Source organism: Dipteris shenzhenensis, chromosome 5, assembly GCF_047967505.1.
Source record: "Dipteris shenzhenensis isolate YYH24624 ecotype China chromosome 5, Dip_SZ_1.0, whole genome shotgun sequence".
Classification (NCBI taxonomy): Eukaryota; Viridiplantae; Streptophyta; class Polypodiopsida; order Gleicheniales; family Dipteridaceae; genus Dipteris; species Dipteris shenzhenensis.
In genome coordinates, this window is record NC_141600.1 from 58,051,308 (window position 1) to 58,065,649 (window position 14,342).

At 49.9% G+C, this 14,342-nt stretch overlaps 1 protein-coding gene across 1 annotated transcript in view; it reads right to left on the minus strand.

The window, feature by feature from the left end:
• LOC147902241 (uncharacterized) overlaps positions 1-14,342 on the minus strand; it is a 180,072-nt gene that overhangs the window by 36,502 nt on the left and 129,228 nt on the right. Inside the window, 1 exon segment of the mRNA XM_087374462.1 lies at positions 8,485-8,491. Coding sequence (XP_087230588.1) covers positions 8,485-8,491 — 7 coding nt within the window.

Here is a 14,342-nt window from a genome sequence, read left to right on the forward strand (position 1 = left end):
CCAGAATTCCTTGGAGTCACAGCTGAAAAGCAAGCTTCTCAGCTCCTCCTCATTCCGGGCTAGAAATTGGCGTTTCTTGCGCCTAACCAACCACTTGTAGTCTCTCTTGGTTTCGGCAAGGAGGGGAGACTTCTCCTTGGTCTCAAGGTGAAGTTTCCTGCAGAGTTCCTTACACTCCTCGTCATACCAACCGTTGCAAGGAACAAGACCAACCGGTGGGGGACTAGACGAATGACATGTGGCAGGGAACGACATGTGAGCGGCAGAAACGAGTGAAGTATGTACAAGTTCCCACCGGTCCTGCGTGGATGGTAGAGCATCTAATAGATGAGGACGGAGTAGGCGGCTGAGGTTCTGGCTATATACATCATCGAACTGGTGGTCGAAATGAACCTCGTAATAGGGTTGGCGGTCATGATAACGAGGGGGGGGTGGGTCATGGGAGACATTAGTCAAAGTAAAGTGGATGAGTGCATGGTCGGCAGAGGGCATGAAGGGGCTAACAGTAAGGCTATGGATGGAAGGGACTAGAGTCGAGGGACCTATGATGTAGTCAATCACGCTAGTACCACGCCCAGAAGTAGAAGAGAATGTAGGCATGGAAGACTGTGGCCACCTGGACAAGCCGTTATAAATGACCATACTGTGCGAGGTGAGGAGCTCCAGTAACTGACGTCCCTGATCTGTGGGCTGTACTGTGCAGTCTGATGAAGTCCGACAGAGGCTATCATCGTGAAATGCTGGGAGTATGACCGGATCCTCAGAAGTCATAAGTGAGGGCCTGTCTGTGTCTGAGGTCCTCGCGTTGAAGTCTCCTAAAAGGATGACTTCTCCGCGATGTGAAAAATCTGCAATGTCTCTTGAGAGATCCTCAAATATGGACTGGCCTGGTCCAGTGGAAGAATAGATCGACTGCGCCGGGGGGAAGTAGCAAACTGCAATAAAAAGATCTCGCTGAGAGGCTCTGCGGCAGATGCGTACCCACAAGAACCGGGCATGTGAATCCGCTCTCTCCACTGTGATGATCCGATCGAGATGCTCTCTGTACAAAATGGCCACTCCTCCAGATCCTCTCACTCCAAATGTTCGAGTGTGCTGCCTGAAGGCAGATCTCCATGTACACCCTGTCACTCGTGGCAAAGGTCTCTCTAGACTCTCGTGTGTCTCCGTGAAAAAGATGATATCTCTCCCAAAGAATGCCCCCCGTAGATTGCCTGGCTGTGCTGTAAAAGAACCATTGCAGTTCCATACAGCGATGCGTAGACTATCTGACGGGTGGTGTGTCCCATGGGCCCTGTCCCATCAAGCGGTCATAGCAGGAGGTGGAGATGGGGCTATATCTGCTGGTCTGTCATCTCTAAGCACTGTGGGAGCACGCCTCAAAGTGCCTGTGATGAGTCTGCCATCCCTGATCACTGCCCACTTGCCCTGAGCTCGGGCTGCATCTCTCTGAGGCATGAGCGCCTTGCGCTCCTCAACCTGTATCTGAGTCAGATCTTCCTCCATGGAAATCTGTGGGTGGTCTCTGAGTGTCCCTCTCCTCCTGAGGGCAGCTAGACGTGCCTGGGCATCTCTGAATCTGATAATGAGGGGATGCTCTCTAGAGAGAGAAGAGAAGAGAGAGGGAGTAGAGAGAGAAAGGGAGAGAAAAGAGAGAGAGAGAGAGAGAGAGAGAGAGAGAGAGAGAGAGGGAGAAAGAAAGAAAGAAAGAAAGTGTATTATTGTCCACTAGAGGCCACCACTAGAGGCCAAAATGGGCCCATGGGACATCAAGAACTCTGCATACAAGATAGCACAAAATCAACGTGCCCCAAAGAAGAGGCATCGTCGAATATCATCTAAGTGCTACGCAATATAATGCAAGTGAAAGTACATAATGTCAAATCTGAGCCTAAATACAGAGTAAACTAGATGTAAGGAAACCGCCCCCGGGTGCAAAATGGGGGGGATGAGCACAATATGCCAATGCAAAGATACAAGTCCAGGTGTCACGGAGTCTGAGAACCAAAATAATACTGGAAATCCTGTCCATCGACTCTGCCTCCTGCTATGAGAGTACAAATCTGGGCAAAGGTGAGGTGAGCGGCTGGTGGGGCGAGATCTCCATGAGTGAGTCTCCTCCGAAATGCTGCCATCATCCTGGATCGTCTGGAGATGAAGCGGCGAGTACGTCCCCTATGTAACAAGATCCTGCGGCGTCTACAAACCATCTCATATGTACATCCACATGGTGGAGGCATGTGTCCTGTGTGGGCTCTGCCGTCCTCGTGCTCCTCCTGGTCTCTGTCCTCTGGTATGGCGTGTGCCTGAGCTCTATGAGGCTGGGCTCTATCACGCTCCGGTCTGTGCTCTCTGAGGTAGTCTCGCCGAAGCATAGTGGCCTCCCTGACATAAAGGGCTAGGCAATGCTGATCCTCGTAGTCCATCACTCGTGAGAGAGGTCCAAAGCCATCCGTGAAGAGACAGTGGAATCTACCTCTGATCTCATAATATAGCGGGCATCTGCAAATGAAGTGCTCCTCTGACTCCACCTCTCCCATGGTGCAACAAGGGCAGATCCTGGTCTCTCGGCCTGGTCGCTGTCCATCCTCCATGCGTCGCATCCTACCAGCCTCTATCTCGAGCTGATGCGAAGAGACTCTAAGCTGGCCAAGGGCAATCCTCAGTGAGTGGGACATGTGGGTACCTGTATAGCCTGGTGGGATGACAAATCCATCCTCTGAGATCCGAAGGAAGTGGTCACGATATGTGGCCATCTTCATCGGAAGCTGCGTGGGATAAATCCACGTGCGATACGTATGAAGCTGCAGCAAGTCTGCTCTCGTGACCTGGCTAAGCTCGTGGCGAGTCAACTCGAGATGAGGGGCATCTATGCTGTATCGGAACGGAGGCAGTCTATCCATGTCTAGTCGAAGGGATGTGAGCCATCTAGTGAGTCTGAAGTACCAGCAGTATCGGGTCCCTGATCGTGCCAACTCCATAGAAGATGCAAGTGCTAACCATGGCAACCGAGCTCTGCCTGCTGCTGAGTCTCCAAACTCCCTGACCCTGTGCAGATACATGACCGACTGAAACGCTGCATCCAATGCAAGGGGAGTAGCTCCAAACTCTGCTAGCATGATCTCGTGCGGAACTGTAGCCTTGGCCCTAATGAGCCGAGAGAACATGATGATCTGTAACCTCTCTACTCGTCTCCAATTTGCAGCGCCGAGGTCTCCTGCCCAGAAAGGAGCTGCATACATCGCAGCTCCAAAATGGCCACTCCTCCAGATCCTCTCACTCCAAATGTTCGAGTGTGCTGTCTGAAGGCAGATCTCCATGTATATCCTGTCACTCGTGGCAAAGGTCTCTCTGGACTCTCGTGTGTCTCTGTGAAAAAGATGATATCTCTCCCAAAGAAAGCCCCCCGTAGATTGCCTGGCTGTGCTGTAAAAGAACCATTGCAGTTCCATACAGCGATGCGTAGACTATCTGACAGGTGGTGTGTCCCATGAGCCCTGTCCCGTCAGGCGGTCGGAGCAGGAGGTGGAGGTGGGGCCATATCTGCTGGTCTGTCATCCCTAGGCACTGTGGGAGCACGCCTCAAGGTGCCTGTGATGAGTCTGCCATCCCTGATCACTGCCCACTTGCCCTGAGCTCGGGCTGCGTCTCTCTGAGGCATGAGCGCCTTGCGCTCCTCAACCTGTATCTGAGTCAGATCCTCGTCCATGGAAATCTGTGGGTGGTCTCTGAGTGTCCCTCTCCTCCTGAGGGCAGCTAGACGTGCCTGGGCATCTCTGAATCTGATAATGAGGGGCTGCTCTCTAGTACGATCTCTCCTGACTCTATATGCTCCTACTATGCCATGATCCTGTACTCCCAATGTCTGAGAGACAAAGGTCACAGCCTGTGTCATCGTGGACTCTGTCTCCGAGGGCAAGATACCACGAATGCGAATGTTGAGGGCCTTTGTGGCCCTCTGCTGTGACTCGGCCAATGTAGCTGATACAGTCGATCTCTGAGGCTGTGATGGCTGACGGCGGACGACATCCACCCACTCTGTGGCTCTCTGGACCTCTGTCTGAAGGGAGGTCAAACGCTCCTCAACCGCTGCTACTGCTGTAGTGGGAGATGTGTCTATGTGCTGAACGCGAGTCTCGATCTGTTGCACTCGCTCTGTGTGTCCATGAATCTCTCCAGCAAGAGTCCTATGAGTCGCCTGTAAGACCTGAATATCTGTTCTAATAGACAAGATCTCCCGGTCCTGCTGTGTCACTCGATCAGTAAGAGATGCAACCTGAGCTGTGAGTAGAGCAATGGTCTCGTCCTTCCTGTGAAGCATCTGAAGGGCATCTCGGAGGTGGGTCAGAAAGTGCTGAAGCTCTGGTAGGATGTGTTGGCAAGGACAAACAGTGCAAGGCATGGCAGGAGAAAGAGAGGGAGAAAGGGGGGAAAGGGGGGAAACCGGTAAGGTGGGTAGCGGGGATGAGGGAGAAGGCTGGAGAGGGGGAGAGAAAGCGGGTACCGAGGATGGAGAGGAGGGGAAGGCTAAAGTTGGAGAAGGGGTAGGAGAAGAAGGGACCTGAGAGGGGAGGGGTGAAAAAAACTGCGGGTACAAGGTGGCTATGGGTGGAAGATGAGATAATGGGGCTGAAACCGGTGTACCTGTGACTGGGAGTGCGGCAAGTGCGGGCACTGCGCTGGGCGGAAGATGAGATAGTGGAGCTGAAACCGGTGTACCTGCGACTGGGAGTGCGGCAAGTGCGGGTACTGCTCTATCCTTTGAAGAGGATGCAAGTCCTCTTCTACTATAGTGCAGCATGTCGGTCGTGGAGGCCATTGATGTTGCTGCTGTTGCTCCTTCTGTAATATGCTCGATGATGTCGGCCATGTTTAATTACGGGAAACGGGAAACCGGCGGCATTGAGAAGCAGGAGATGGCGAGCGCTGCCAATGCGCAATGAGCGGGTGAGCGGGGTGGGGGGCCTGAGCGGCTGAGCTGCGAGGGGGAGGGTCTGAGCGGGGTGAGCCGCTGCGAGGGGGAGGAGCTGTGAGGGGGGGGGGGAGGAGCTGTGAGGGGGGGGCGAGGAGCTTCGAGGGGGGGGAGCTGCGAGGGGGGGGAGGGGCTACGAGGGGGGGCTGCGAGGGTGCGAGGGGCTGCGAGGGGTGAGGGGTGAGCTGCGAGGGGGGGGTGAGGGGCTGCGAGGGGGGGAGGGCTGAGCTGCTAGGGGGGCTGCGGGTGGGGGAGAGGGGAGCTGCGAGGGGGAGAGGGGAGCTGCGAGGGGGGGGTGAGGGGCTGCGAGGGGGGGGAGGGGTGAGCTGCGAGGGGCTGCGAGAGGGAGAGGGGGGCTGCGAGGGGGAGAGGGGGCTGCGAGGGGGAGAGGGGAGCTGCGAGGGGCTGCGAGGGGGAGAGGGGAGCTGCGAGGGGGGGGGTGAGGGGAGCTGCGAGGGGGGGGTGAGGGGCTGCGAGGGGGAGAGGGGAGCTGCGAGGGGGGGTGAGGGGCTGCGAGGGGGAGAGGGGAGCTGCGAGGGGGAGAGGGGAGCTGCGAGGGGGGGGTGAGGGGCTGCGAGGGGGAGAGGGGAGCTGCGAGGGGGGGGTGAGGGGCTGCGAGGGGGGGGAGGGGAGCTTCGAGGGGGGGGAGCTGCGAGGGGGGGGAGGGGCTACGAGGGGGGGCTGCGAGGGGGGGAGCTGCTAGGGGGGGCTGTGAGGGGCGAGAGAGAGAGAGAGAGAGAGAGAAAGAAAGAAAGAAAGAAATTTTATTAAAGGTCCACGGAAGGCCATACATGGCCTATGGGACATAAAATCATCCGAAAGGAAAATACATCATCAACGATGCGCCAACTAGATGGCCTCATCGTAAAGAGAAAGAAAGAAAGAAAGAAATTTTATTAAAGGTCCACGGAAGGCCATACATGGCCTATGGGACACAAAATCATCTGAAAGGAAAATACATCATCAACGATGCGCCAACTAGGTGGCCTCATCGTAATACAGCTAAGATGCCAAAAATGGCTACAAAAATCCTAGATACAAAATGAAATGAAATAGAGTACCAAAAATAGAGAGAGAGAGAGAGAGAGAGAGAGAGAGAGAGAGAGAGAGAGGGGGTTAGAGAGAGAAAGAGAGAAAAGAGAGAGAGGGTGGGAAGAGAGAGAGAGAGAGAGAGAGAGAGAGAGAGAGAAAGAAAGAAAGAAAGAAAGTATATTATTGTCCACTAAAGGCCAAAATGGGCCCATGGGACATCAAGAACTCTGCATACAAGATAGCACAAAATCAACGTGCCACAAAGAAGAGGCACCGTCGAATATCATCTAAGTGCTACGCAATACAATGCAAGTGAAAGTACATAATGTCAAATCTGAGCCTAAATACAAAGTAAACTAGATGCAAGGAAACCGCCTCTGGGTGCAAAATGGGGGGATGAGTACAATATGCCAATGCAAAGATACAAGTCCAGGTGTCACGGAGTCTGAGAACCAAAATAATACTGGAAATCCTGTCCATCGACTCTGCCTCCTGCTATGAGAGTACAAATCTGAGCAAAGGTGAGGTGAGCGGCTAGTGGGGCGAGATCTCCATGAGTAAGTCTCTTTCAAAAAGCTGCCATCATTCTGGATTGTCTGGAGATGAAGCGGCGAGTACGTCCCCTATGTAACAAGATCCTGCGGCGTCTACAAACCATCTCATATGTACATCCACAGGGTGGAGGCATGTGTCCTGTGTGGGCTCTGACCTCCTCGTGCTCCTCCTGGTCTCTGTCCTCTGGTATAGCGTGTGCCTGAGCTCTATCAGGCTGGGCTCTATCACACTCCGGTCTGTGCTGATGGTCTCTGAGGTAGTCTCGTCGAAGCATAGTGGCCTCCCTGACATAAAGAGCTAGGCAATGCTGATCCTCGTAGTCCATCACTCGTGAGAGAGGTCCAAAGCCATCCGTGAAGAGACAGTGGAATCTACCTTTGAGCTCATAATATAGCGGGCATCTGCAAATGAAGTGCTCCTCTGACTCCACCTCTCCCATGGTGCAACAAGGGCAGATCTTGGTCTCTCGGCCTGGTCGCCGTCCATCCTCCATGCGTCGCATCCTACCAGCCTCTATCTAGAGCTGATGCGAAGAGACTCTAAGCTGGCCAAGGGCAATCCTCAGTGAGTGGGACATGTGGATACCTGTATAGCCTGGTGGAATGACAAATCCATCCTCTGAGATCCGAAGGAAGTGGTCACGATATGTGGCCATCTTCATCGGAAGCTGCATGGGATAAATCCAAGTGCGATACGTATGAAGCTGCAGCAAGTCTGCTCTCGTGACCTGGCTAAGCTCGTGGCGAGTCAACTCGAGATGAGGGGCATCTATGTTGTATCGGAAGGGAGGCAGTCTATCCATGTCTAGTCCAAGAGATGTGAGCCACCTAGTGAGTCTGAAGTACCAGCAGTATCGGGCCCCAGATCGTGCCAACTCCATAGAAGATGCAAGTGCTAACCATGGCAACCGAGCTCTGCCTGCTGCTGAGTCTCCAAACTCCCTAACCCTGTGCAAATACATGACCAACTGAAACGCTGCATCCAATGCAAGGGGAGTAGCTCCAAACTCTGCTAGCATGATCTCGTGCGGAACTGTAGCCTTGGCCCTAATGAGCCGAGAGAACATGATGATCTGTAACCTCTCTACTCGTCTCCAATCTATAGTGCCGAGGTCTCCTGCCCAGAAAGGAGCTGCATACATCGCAGCTGGTCTCACCAATGTATCAAAAAGCAAGGATTTCGTATCGGGATGCTGAAAGTGGGACTGAAAACACTGACGCTCAAGATGAGCCAACGAAGCATACCCTTTACTAATCCTATCTCGTGCTGCATATGTCATGGTGAAAACCGGTCCCCTGAAAACTGCCCCCAAATAAGTGTACTCTCTAACAAGCTCAATGGGCTGTCCGTCGTAAGTGAAGCAAAACTCATCCGTGCTGTAAATACGATCAGAGGTGTTGAAAACCATAACCTTGGTCTTGAGAGAGAGAGAAGTAGAAGAGAGAGGGGAAAGAGAGAGAAGGGGAGAAAGAGAGAGAGAGAGAAAGAGAGAGAGAGAGAGAGAGAGAGAGAGAGAGAGAGAGAGAGAGAGAGAGAGAGAGAGAGAGAGAGAGAAGAGGGAGGGGGAGAAAAAGAGAGAGAAAGAGAGAGAGAGAGAGGGGGGGGGGAAGGGGGGTGGTGGAGATGGAGGAGGGGGGGGCGGGGATAAAGGGTGGTGCTGGAGAGAGGGTGGGGGGAGGGGGGGGGGGGGGGGGAAGGGATGGTGGAGATGGAAGGGGTGGAGGGAAGGGGGGGTTGAAGGGGGTGGTGGAGATGGAGGGGGGGTGGTGGAGAGGGGTGGTGGTGGAGGGGGGCAGGGAAAAAGGGAAGGGGGGGGGGGAGTGGAGGTAATGTTGGTGGAGGGGGAAGGGGAACAAAGAAAAAAGAAAAAAACTTGATGGACGAAAAACTTTGACAAAAATCCAAAGGGAGGAAGAGTTGGTCACCTGAACGCTCTCCAAGTCTTTCTCGATGTAACGGGATTGTTGAGGACCAATGGATGGTGGATGGATGACTAGGTTATCGCTGCAAGATGGGCTCGAAGTAACTTACCCTGTGAGGATGGGAGTAGGGTGGTGATCGATGGAGAGGGAGGAGTGTCTTACGTAGGGCTCGGAATGGGGAAGAGGATGGAGGCAAGATGTGAAAGATGAAGTATGAGAGGGATGGGTGTACTTTTATAGAGAAGGAGGGGGAGCTGTGGATTTAGTCAAACACATGTGCACCTTTCAATTTGTCCACGTTTGAGTAGTCAAATACATGTGCAGCTTTGAATTTGTCCACATTTGACTAGGAAGGTGAATTCAATTTTTCTTTTGGATTATGGCATTTAGAACCTTTAATCGTTGATTGCCCATAACTTTTGGTGGTTGTGTCCGAATGTGTTTCCGTAGAAAGGAGAAATGTTCGGAATTTCAAGCTCTACACTCTGACAACCATCACATGGTCTAAGTTATTTCTTAAGGTGTTATTTTTCCAAAAAACATGCATTTTCCTAAACCGGTAACGAAGAGTTTCAGCTAGGAATTATTTTTTTTTAATTTTTATTTCTACTTGAGTTGGAAAAATTTTAGCTCTCCTAGCTCTTGAGTGATATGTTCGTGAAAGTTTGAAGTAGTTTGTCTTTTTCACATACCTGCGCATGTTTACTTGTTACTTAAGACGCTAGTCTTCCCAGCAGCGGTGCCAAAAGTTGGCTCTTTCCCACGGCTTCTGTAGAAAGAGCAGGGTATTCTCAGTATGCAAGGTTCCGAGGCTTTTTATCACCTACAGATATATAGGGGTTGTTGTTTGTAGTATACGTGTAGCTTAGGACCTCGAGTCGTATTCCGGTGGGAGACGTAGGCTTAAGTGTGGTAAGCAAACATAGTGCATGCATGTGTAAAAGGAACGCGTATCATCATGGTTGAGGTAATGAAGGTTTTTGCCTTCATTGGGGGTTGCACGGTTTAGGAGGATTTTAAGGGTTAGAAGGAGGTTCCAAGGTTTAGAAGGAGGTTCCAGGGTTTAGAAGGAGGTTCCAAGGTTTAGAATAAGTTTCAGGGTTAGAAGAAGGATCCAAGGTTCAGGGTAGAGTACATGGTGGAGAACTCGTTTCCCTCGTAGATCATGGAGGTTAAGGGTTGAGAAACTAAGGGTTTAGGGGGAGCATAGGAGTGGGAGAGGAAGAAGGTGTGAGAGCATGGGGGAAAGAAGAGAGAGGAGGGAGGAGGAGGAGGAGAAGAGAAGGAGGAGGAGGAGGAGGAGGGAGGAGGAAAGAAAGAAAGAGGAGAACGGGGGAGGAGGGGGGAGGAGAAGGAGGGAGGAGGAGAAGGAGGAGGAGGAGGAGGAAGGAGAAGAAGGAGAAGGGAGGAGGAGGAGGGAGGAGGAGAGGGGAGGAGGAGTTGCAAGGTTAGGACATGCTTTTAGACGTGGAGTGTAAGGAAGCATGGACACTTGAGACAATTGCTTGGAATACCAAAGTAGAACTCAACACAATGTCCCAAAGAGTGTGGGCTTTATTCCATTATGGGGTATTTATATAAATTGGAGAGCTTCTCTCTCTGCATGTAGGAATTGTAAGACATTCTCTCTCTACATGTAGAACTTGCATATAGAAGTTGCATGTAGGAGTTGCAAGTTGCATGTAGGAGTTGTATGTTGCATGTAGAACTCGCATGTAGAACTTACATGTAGGAGTTGCATGTAGAACTCACATGTAGGACTTACATATAGAACATGCATGTAGGAGTTGCATGTAAGAGTTGCATGTAGAACTTGCATGTAGAACTCGCATGGAAAAATTTTAGCTCTCCTAGCTCTTGAGTGATATGTTCGTGAAAGTTTGAAGTAGTTTGTCTTTTTCACATACCTGCGTATGTTTACTCGTTACTTAAGACGCTGGTCAGCGGCGCCAAAAGTTGGCTCTTTCCCACGGCTTCCGCAGGAAGAGCAGGGTATTCTCAGTATGCAAGGTTCCGAGGCTTTTTATCACCTACAGATATATAGGGGTTGTTGTTTGTAGTATACATGTAGCTTAGGACCTCGACGGTGGGAGACGTAGGCTTAAGTGTGGTAAGCAAACATAGTGCATGCATGTGTAAAAGGAACGCGTATCATCATGGTTGATGTAATGAAGGTTTTTGCCTTCATTGGGGGTTGCAGGGTTTAGGAGGAGTTTAAGGGTTGGAAGGAGGTTCCAAGGTTAGAAGGAGGTTCCAATTTTAGCTCTCCTAGCTCTTGAGTGATATGTTCGTGAAAGTTTGAAGTAGTTTGTCTTTTTCACATACCTGCGTATGTTTACTCGTTACTTAAGATGCTAGTCTTCCCGACAGCGGCGCCAAAAGTTGGCTCTTTTCCACGGCTTCCGCAGAAAGAGCAGGGTATTCTCAGTATGCAAGGTTCTGAGGCTTTTTATCACCTACAGATATATAGGGGTTGTTTGTAGTATACATGTAGCTTAGGACCTCGAGTCATATTCCTGTAGGAGACGTAGGCTTAAGTGTGGTAAGCAAACATAGTGCATGCATGTGTAAAAGGAACGCGCATCATCATGGTTGAGGTAATGAAGGTTTTTGCCTTCATTGGGGGTTGCAGGGTTTAGGAGGAGTTTAAGGGTTAGAAGGAGGTTCCAAGGTTTAGAAGGAGGTTCCAGGGTTTAGAAGAAGTTTCAGGGTTAGAAGGAGGATCCAAGGTTCAGGGTAGAGTACATGGTGGAGGACTCGTCTCCCTCATAGATCATGGAGGTTAAGGGTTGAGAAACTAAGGGTTTAGGGGGAGCATAGGAGTGGGAGAGAAAGAAGGTGTAAGAGCATGGGGGAAAGAAGAGAGAGGAGGGAGGAGGAGGAGGAGAAGAGGAGGAGGAGGAGGAGGAGGGAGGAGGAAAGAAAGAAAGAGGAGAACGGGGGAGGAGGGGGGAGAAGAAGGGGGGAGGAGGAGGAGGAGGAGGAGGAGGAGGGAGGAGAAGGAGGAGAAGGGAGGAGGAGGAGGGAGGAGGAGAGGGGAGGAGGAGTTGCAAGGTTAGGACATGCTTTTGGACGTGGAGTGTAAGGAAGCATGGACACTTGAGACAATTGCTTGGAATACCAAAGTAGAACTCCACACAATGTCCCAAAGAGTGTGGGCTTTATTCCATTATGGGATATTTATATAAATTGGAGAGCTTCTCTCTCTGCATGTAGGAATTGTAAGACATTCTCTCTCTACATGTAGAACTTGCATATAGAAGTTGCATGTAGGAGTTGCAAGTTACATGTAGGAGTTGTATGTTGCATGTAGGCAACAGGTGATATGCCTTTCTTTGGTCGTCGCCTGCTCCATGTTAATGGTGCTTATTTGCTTCATCAACAATTTCAGAACATGGTGAGAGTGGCTGTCCGTCCCCTTCTCTTACATGCTCAGGAGGATATGGATTTTTCTTGGATCAGCCTTGCTCATCGCTTACAGGCTGTTATTCAAGATTATGGACGGAGTTACATGGGAAACCTCAGGCTCAAGCTGAAATGGGCTCAATCTCACAAGCAACAAATGGATGCAATCAATTCTCATAGGCAGCTTACCTCTTCTGAGCAGGATTCTTGTGCCTATGCGGTTCATATCATCCACCAAAATGATCTTCGCAAATTAAAGAAATGGCAACGCATGAAACCCCTTTTGGATAAGGGCTGTTCCTCCAAAGCCTTTTTTAGAAGTCTTCATGCGGATAGGCGAAAGGAGGATATTTGCAGGATCAAGAAAGATGATGGCACTTGGACCACTTCCAAATCAGAATTGGAATCGCTATGTTCTAGTCATTTCCAGCATCTCCTTTCTCTTCAGCCTGATCATCTGATGCAGGTGGATACAGCTAGGTCTCAATTTCTTATGCATGTTCAGCCCATTTTGTTTCGGGAACAGGCTTATGCATTGGAGCAGCCTTTTATGCTTAGTGAACTGGATGATGCTTTGAGTCATCTACGCAAAAGCAGCTCTCCTGGTTGGGATGGATAGACTGTCGAATTTTTCCGCGCATTTTGGGGTGATCTCAAAAACACTCTTCTTCTAATGATCAATCATGCTTGGGCAGAACAATCTCTTCCCCCATCCTGGAAACATGGCTTAGTCAAATTGATTCCCAAAAAAAGCTTGTGTGAGACGATGGCTGATTGGAGGCCTATATCTCTCATGCCTGTTATTTACAAACTCATTGCTAAAATGATTGTCCTCAGAGTTCGATTCTTTTTGCAAGTAGGACTTCATCCTAGACAGTATGGGTTTGTCCCCAGAAGGCAGATCACTGACAATATCTCTAATGCTTTGCTTGCAATTGAGTATGCCAAATATTCTAAACAAGACGTTCTCATTCTGCAAGTAGACATTGCGAAAGCATTTGATACTGTCCACTGGGATTTTATCTCTCAGACTATGCATAAATTGGGATTTGGCCCTCTCGACTCGGTCCATATCATATACTGGTTCTATTCTCAGGCCACAGCGCAGTGTTTGCTTGGTGGTGGGTTGTCAAGAACCTGGACTATGACCCGGTCAGTGAGACAGGGTTGCCCTCTTAGTTCTTTACTGTATGCCATTGCTACCCATCCGCTACTATTGCATATGGACTATCTTGCAGATACAGGACAGCTTCATGGCTTGCAAATTCCAGGGGCACAGTCTTTTCTTGCACAAGCATATGCTGATGATTCATACTTTATGCCCAGGAATTCTCAAAGTGACCTTTCTCACTTGATGCATACACTGAATGACTTTGGCATAGCTGCTGGACTGCAAATCAATTTTCAGAAATCGAAACTTCTAGGTTTGAAAGAAGCTGATTGGCATGCACTTCTCTGGCCAGGTCACATTATCTCTTCCCACACTATTGTCAAGCATTTAGGCTACCCCATTGGCTGGAATATTACTCCGCAACAACAGCTCAGATGGGTGGTTCAAAAGATCAACAAGAAGCTGGAATACTGGCATTTGTCCACTTGGCCTTTACATGTTCGACTTCGGATAGTACAGTCCATCATTATGGCATATGTGCAATTTTATTTGCCTCTTCTTCCCTGGTCTTTCAAGCATTTGGCTTCCTATATGTCTCAGGCTATGGAGATATTTTGGAAAAGCAAATCTCATAAAAAGGCTTTGCGACTACTACCTATGCAATCTATTTGTTCACCTAAGACTCATGGGGGGCTGAATATTCTCAATCTCCAGGTTCATATGTTGGCAAGAGATATTTTGGAAAAGCAAATCTCATAAAAAGGCTTTGCGACTACTACCTATGCAGTCTATTTGTTCACCTAAGACTCATGGGGGGCTGAATATTCTCAATCTCCAGGTTCATATGTTGGCAAGAAAGAGCACTATGATTGCTGATTTTTTTCAGCAAAAACAGCCATGGGCTATTATGTTAGCAGCAATGTGTGGAAACATGGCGTCTCATGCATATGGGCATTGGATTACAGATCACTGGGAAGCAGTCATGACCACATTTCAGGGGAAAATTCCTGGTTGCCCTGTTTCTAATGCTTTTATTCATGATTGGAAGAGAATTCTCTCATATGCAAAATGGACAGGTGCTTCTTCTCATCATGGTAATTCTCTTTGTTTGGAAAGCATCCATTGGAGCAAGGTGTTTGAATCGCCTCTTGCTTTACAGGCACCTATTAAAGCATACAATCTCATGAAATTGGGCATCAGATTTGTTGCCGATGTTGTGGATCAACAAGGTTGTATGCTTTCATTTCCACAAGCTTGCAGTTCATTCTCCTTGGGTCTACATCATAGGTCCATTTGGAGAACTCTTTCAACTATGTTGCAGCCAGTTGTTCCGGTCCCTCCACTA